This window comes from Elaeis guineensis, chromosome 11 (genome assembly GCF_000442705.2).
Source record: "Elaeis guineensis isolate ETL-2024a chromosome 11, EG11, whole genome shotgun sequence".
Classification (NCBI taxonomy): Eukaryota; Viridiplantae; Streptophyta; class Magnoliopsida; order Arecales; family Arecaceae; genus Elaeis; species Elaeis guineensis.
Window position 1 is genome coordinate 87440829 of NC_026003.2, and position 6974 is coordinate 87447802.

General features: G+C 37.5%; 1 protein-coding gene across 1 annotated transcript; it reads right to left on the reverse strand.

The window, feature by feature from the left end:
* Positions 1-257: 257 nt before the first annotated feature.
* LOC105033927 (silicon efflux transporter LSI2) lies at positions 258-6636 on the reverse strand. The gene is made up of 4 exons (XM_010908912.4): positions 6397-6636; positions 4681-5847; positions 3490-3679; positions 258-757 (listed from the first exon to the last, which is right to left on the reverse strand). The coding sequence occupies exons 2-4, from the start codon at positions 5770-5772 to the stop codon at positions 492-494; spliced, it is 1548 nt and encodes a 515-aa protein (XP_010907214.1). The 5' UTR covers positions 5773-5847; positions 6397-6636; the 3' UTR covers positions 258-491.
* Positions 6637-6974: the final 338 nt, after the last annotated feature.

Below are 6974 nucleotides of genomic sequence, written 5' to 3' on the forward strand. Positions count from 1 at the left end.
ATTGCTCTTTTTTTTCTTTTTTTTTTTTTCTTTTGTTTGTTTTTCTTTTTTTAGCATGACGTACCTTTTGACATAATCGCATGTCAAATTGCATTTAACGTTTCCATTGTGTATAACAAGAGATATTAGATCTGTATTTTATCTGTACTCTTCTGCATTTTGTTCTCTATTAATTAATGAACTCTTTTTTCCAAAAAAAAAAAAAAAAAGAACTCAATATGGATTCACCAAACACTTCCATCCTCTAGATTATTTACTCAAACTTACAATCATCACTCATATATATTGTTGTGCTAAATCACTCCATACATGTTACAAAAGCATCATGGTCCCAATCAACAAGCACACAACATTGCAAGGTAATCACCATTCTTAGCCCATAAGCTAATCTTGGTAATTACCAAGTGTCCCCTAAACATTTGGCCCAAGTAATTTTACTTACCACCATTATTTGAAAAAAAGGAAAACAAGGAAAAAAAAGAAAAAGACAGCTAACCCCTGATGAGAGGTAGACCGATGGCTGTTACAATCAACGTAGATGGGACTCCAAAAATAATATGGCCCCAGAAAGTGAGAGTATATCCATAGTGTTGTGACCGCCGTGCCTGCTCACAAACAATCAAGTTTGCAGCTGAGCCGAGGAGGGATAGGTTGCCAGCCACCGTGCTCACCCATGCAAGTATGAGCCATGCCCTCGTCTCATCTGCCGGAGAGACTGCTGCTGCTGATCTTGCCACTTGAGTTCCTAGCAGGAGCACTGCACCAGCATTTGCTCAATTAATTAGATTATGCAAAGGAGATGCATATTCTTGCTTCTTTATTTTTGAAGTCTGAGTGGGGTAATTTGTATTTGTATGACCCGTTTTGTCCTATCAGATTGTGAAATGGGAACCAAATAGGTCTTGGTGGGATTGGGTGTTTGAAAGAAACTTAAGTTGATCTTTCATGGACTTATTGCTGTCATTTGAGGATTGTGATGTCTAGGTTAGAAATTGGAGGCACAAATAAAGGTCACTTGGCTGGTTCACCTAATGATTTTATTAGGTGGTTATAGTTCGACGTCTCCGCAGCTGGTTCTAAATGCTTAAAATTGACTGTTTGGGCTGGGGTTAAACAACCCCACAACGTATTTATGATGAGATTTTCCCAGATGGAAATATTGCCAAAGAACCAGGTAACTCAATGAAGTACAGGAGTGTGAAGGTGTGGCTCAAGGAGTGGTCTCGAGCTACCAGTTGTAGAGGCTAGCAGCGTTAATTTGAAAGGTTGTTTAGAGGGCTTAAGTTGGGGTTCAGTAGTGTTTTCTTGCTGCCTTCGTGAGCTTGGATCTGTCTTTTTGTATCATTATCACTTTTATATTATCTTGATAATATTGGTCGGATAAGTTTCAACTAACTTTGAATTCAAAAAAATATTTGTACCATAGGATATCTGAGTTTGTTCTATAAGCTGTATGGTATAGTTTAATGAATTTGTCCATTGCGTAAGTTTGACAGTATATCTTAGCATGAAAACTTCCAGCAATTCAGTCTTTGCTGCAACTTTGAGATGGTTTGGCTCAACTGTAAATCTGGGGCCAAAAGAGAGATATGGTTTTTCCACATGATCTCTCGGAGAATGTGCAAATGAAAGGCGTGTAATTGAATTAGGAACAGCGAGAATCTGACTGGCCCAACCTGCTTGTTTGGTCGAGTGTGGGGTGGGTTGGGCTTTGACTCAAAAATTAAGTTAACCTTGAGTTGTATTAGGTTTGAGGTTAAACCCACTCCGGTTCAAACCGATGAATGAATCAATAAATTTATGATCTTTTAGAAAATATCCTGTGGATGGGAGGCCTTTTGAGAGCCTCACAGTTTCATGCACAAATGACCCAAGAAAGTTTGCTGATAAAAGTCTATTTAAATATGAGCAGATTTCTTAGTTTCAGCACCATGGTGGAATTTGCCACCAACCCTAATTGAACAGAGGGACCTCTCATGGAGAGTTAGGTACCAACTAGTTGAGCAAACAGCTATCAGCAACTTGCAGATTTCTAACAGGTTCATCTAAGCCCTTGCAGATCAGTCCAACCACCCGCCAACATTCTACAAGTAAGGCTTGCTAGTGGGCTCCAGAAATATTTGATCAATTCCATTAGGCCGAGTTTGCGAGGAACTAAGTGCAGTTTAGGATAGTCTGAGAATAAATTTTGTTTCCATAACAATGTATGCGGTTAAGACCATGGTTAGCAGATGCTATGGCAGTTAGCTATTTGAATATAGCTAATCAAACACATTTGTTTCAATCTTATGGGATCAAGCATATCTAATAAGAGAACCATTTGGAGAAAATGTCTTAGGCAATGAAGCAAGGACAATGGAAGTGCATTCTTTTGGACACAGAGACTAACTAGCACCACAATTTTGCTGGTGGAAAGATGCAATTAGAGGGCTTGCCAGCTCAATAGAGAAGAATATATGGTGAGGTTGATTGGTTGGCAAAGAGAACATAATTTTCTACTACAGAATCTTTTTTGGTCTGTAATTTTTTTCTTTGAGCTTCTGGAGCTAGTAAGCATGACTTCATATTGTCAAATGAAAGTTGTGCAAAGATGATTATATGTAGGTTTCTGGATGTATGTATAAAGCTGAATCCCTTTAAAAAGTTTGATCTGTGTGTTTCATTTTTGGGTAAGGGTTTTAAAAGATGGATGAAAGACCTAAGGATGATTTTATAGAAGTCCAGTGATTGAGTAACAAATTCATGGTAATTTTTCTTCAAAGGTAGCATATCATGGTGGGCATGTATGTTCAAATCTTTCACATTTCAAATTATATATGCAAGAAAAGCCAAAATTTATGCTTGCTATATTTCTAGAAAATTTTGAAAAAAAAAAAGGTGAATTAACAAAAAACCGACAAACCCATAAGAGGTTGACAAACTGATTTTAGGTTTGTGCTTGTCAGTGATTGTAAGAGGGATTAGAGGAAAAATGGAAGAGAAACAACTTCACTTTTGCAATATCCCATTTAAATCAATTTTTTCAAATAAATCTCCTTTAAATCATAACTTAGTGGTTGTCTTATAACATACTTATTCTGTATAACCCTAATCCCCATTCTAAATCTGTAAGCACATCTGTGAGAAATGGATTGATATGGACAGGATGAGAAGCCAAATTAACCAATTCAAAAGGCTTAACTTGCTACTTATCTTTGCGTATATGAATTTATTTTTTCATTCTCCAACTGTTCTACTTTCTTGAGAACCTTTTCTTTCACAGTTTTTCATCTTTATTTTCACATTGTATTTACATAATACTTATTAAAAAATTCTAAAACATTAAGATGCCAAAATCTGTGATATATGTCTGTTCAATTTACTGCTATATTCAGAGGCAGATGCAACTTGTGATGGCTACAAAGAAAAAGATGATTGCAGCATCTAATCTATTACTACAATATCTAAAGCACAAACAAGGAGCTAAAGAAGAGGTGAAAGTTGGCCTACCAGTAGGCACATTTGATGCAAAATTTGAGAGTAGCAGTATTACAAGAGAGAGCACTGCTACTCCACTAGCATGGTTGATACGTGCATAAGGCTCCAAGGCGTTCCACAAAGCACTTGGTAGCCCTGTTCTGTTGAATCCATCGACGGTGATGAACATTCCGCAGAAGAATATCAATAGTGAATATGAAACCTGAGATATTTTCAGACAAGAAAAGTCATCAGCTTTACCATAGAAGCTTTTTTTTCTCCTTTTTCCCGTTGGAAAATTACTGTATAAATTTCAGTAAGAAAGGACCATGTGAAAGAGCTATATGAAATGGTTAGACTATTGGAAGTGAAAATTTTAGGAATATTACCAAAAAAAATTGGTCCGTTGATAGATATACAAAGTACTCACTAAACATTAGTTGCACTCCAAACTGAAACACAAAACAAGCACCGAGAGCAGCAACAATCTAAAAATTTACTCTTTTTTTTTTTGAAATCATGTTTTATCAGGAGGAATCTACAGGCTTGGCTTTCCCAAGTGTGACAGCAATAGGATTTGAAATTTGTAGCTTTTGAAACATCTTGAAGAAGAAATTATAGTTTGACGGCAAGTAAACTTCTGGTTTCTAATGAGAAAACGTTCTTAACAACCCCACTTGTTGCATGCTAATCCATTACATGATCACATGAGAAATACTAAATTTACATAGGCTGTAAATTAGTAAAGCAGGTAGATTTTGTTAGTCCAATCGTGTTCAGAACAGGGTAATCATAGGAGAGAAACTTTTATTTGAAGAAAAATTATGACACATGTATGAAACTAATAGATGATTTATCATGTCATATGGCTATTTAAATTATGAAATGTCAGGAATTCAAAGCTCCCATTGACAAGATGAAATCAACTTGGTCAAACTCCATTGTAAGCCTTAACTTGAACTATTTTGCAACTACGAGAGTTTTTGCAGTCAACAATAGAATTTCCTTTTTCATTGCATTGCAATTACAAAGTAAGCTGGGCTACATGAACAGAATGTAAACAAATGTGGAATATAACCTATGTAGTCTTCACAGAGCCTAAATTTTAGTAACAGGTTATTTGAAACTACACGAAATTAACAGTGAAAATAATCCAAAAGATCCATATCCCGTAATATATATAAAAGAAAAACCTAACAAAGTTATCATCAGAGTGTTGCTTACCTTTTCAAGGCAAGGTCCAGCATCCCTGAAATCAATAATCACTAGTACAAGGGCAGCAGTAATCGCAGTCCATGACATGTTTAGCCCCATAAGCAGAGCGATCAGCATCCCAATAGTCACCAGATAAACACAGGTCTTCAAGATCAAGGCCTTCTTGCCTAGAAGTTTCTTCACATCAGAGACTTGTAAAGAAGGTTTTGCAAAACCATTTGCCCATGAACTTTTCTTCTCAACATCATTTTCATGAGCTGCCTCTGGGGACATATGTGACATTCTCGCAGGAGAGAACTTATGGGAGCTCACTTCATCCTCAACAGCCACCTCCTCCATCACCCGTTCTTCAGCCTTCTTACCTGATGATGCGTTCCTCTCTGGTGTATGCGACATTCTTGCTGGAGAAAATTTATGGGAGAGTACTTCATCCTCAACAACGGCCTCCTCCATCACCTCCTCCGCAGTCCTCGTAACCGATAATTCTTTCCAAAACATGCATAGAAGAAGTGCTATGTTGATGACCACCCCAATGAGCATCGCAGGGGCAACTCCTATGAAGAATTTTTCAAAAGAAATTTTGCCTTCAACAGCTATGACCAAGTTCTGTGGATTACCAATAGGAGTTGCTGAGGATCCAATATTTGCACTGGATGCTAGTGCTAGAAGAAATGGTCTGGGTGGCAGATTGTGCTGCCTTGCGAGTTTGAGAACAAACTCAGTTAGCACAATGCAGGAGGTGTCATTGGTGAATACTGCACTCGATAAGGCTGAAATGAGGCAGATTCGGCAAAGCAAGTCCTTACCACCTTTGCTCTTCCAAGAAAGCAGCCGGCCTAAGTATTTAAACATGTGGGCTCTTTCGAGGTAGATGCTGACCACCATTGTCCCGAAGAGGAGGCTGAGGATGGGGATGTCGATGGCGGCATAAGCTTGGCCAGGAGTAATAACTCGGAAAATGACCATGAGTGACGCACCAAGTAGAGATCCAGCAGTTCGTCCAATAGGCAGGAAGGGAACTGCAGGAAAAACAGCTAACACCCAGAATATTCCAAAGGCAATTGAGCCAAGAACTACTTCAACAGTTGGTGCGAGGGCCATTATCTTGGACTAAGTAAAATTGCCAAGAAAATTGATGTGGGCCGGTACTACGTCAGTGTTTTTGATGAACAACGTCTGCATCAAAGGGGAAAAAAAAAAAAAAATGAAAGTTTGTATTAGAGACATAGGAAAAAAATACAGGCATTAAAGTATATAATGTTGCCAAATACATAATCTCTCTCCCTCTCCTTCTTCCTATGTTTCTCAAGAATTCATTATCGATCTCTGAACAAAAGAGTCGTAATTCAAAGAGCAGGTTCCTGACTTTCCCTCTCAGAGTTTGCTCCAAAAAAAAAAGAAAAAAAGAAGAAGAAAAGATTCCTCTCCAAAATAAAAAAGTTTGACAGAAACCTCCTTGCCTGACGTTTCAGGCCAGGTGCTTCTATGTTCTGTTTTTATCTTCTCTTATAATTCAATATCTTACATGTCATACTGCTATAAACTGTAACATTTTTCATCACAATGATCTACGAGAATTTATACCATAAACTTTGAAGAAACTTATAAAGAACAAAGGAAATATTAACTAAAATCACATGCCAAAATCATATTAAGGTGACGCAAATATATTGCAGTTTCCCGCATGAATATGAAAAGGACATCAGTACCACAAAAATTACGAACCTCAGTTTTGGCTTATTGTCTGCTTTCAAGAAGATGTTACTTGCACTTCATACAAAAATATCAACAATAAGAAGCAGAACAATGTTTTTGCATCGTGGCTGCAACTTAACAAGGTCTGGCGCCTTTTTGAGCAATGACAAAGTGAAAAACTAAGACTAAATTGCAGGTGCCTCATATAGATTACAAGATACCTGAAAGAAAGAAAAGAAACAACATGCCTTGCATTTTGAAACTAGGCAAGGCCCGGGAAATTGTTGATATGAACCGATGGCCAAAGGTTCCATTATATAGACTGGCCCGAGAATAAAAGTTAATTAATTACACTATTGTTTAAGCAAGATGGTGGCAGGTGCACTGTGAAATTAATTCTATAGTGGAATGAGTTTTGGTTATGCTAGTATTATTTTAAAATTAGGATTAGGTACATGATAATCCTTGCAAAGATGAGCCAAATTACAAAAATCCAACGGCCATGGTCAACTATCTCCATAGTCCTCAGAAAAGGTGAGGCCTCACTGTATTTTTAGTTTGGAGAATTGTCATAAGGTTTCATGATGCAGGACATGCATTGTGGTCAC

What these genes read in the sequence shown, in the direction of transcription:
- LOC105033927 (XM_010908912.4), bottom strand. Translation starts at nt 5,772, where the DNA reads ATGGCCCTCGCACCAACTGTTGAAGTAGTTCTTGGCTCAATTGCCTTT. An exon ending in CTGGACCTTGCCTTGAAAAG is followed by an intron (nt 3,680 to 4,680) that starts GTAAGCAACACT and finishes AAAATATCTCAG; the next exon opens with GTTTCATATTCACTATTGAT. An exon ending in TGCATCAAATGTGCCTACTG is followed by an intron (nt 758 to 3,489) that starts GTAGGCCAACTT and finishes ATGCTGGTGCAG; the next exon opens with TGCTCCTGCTAGGAACTCAA.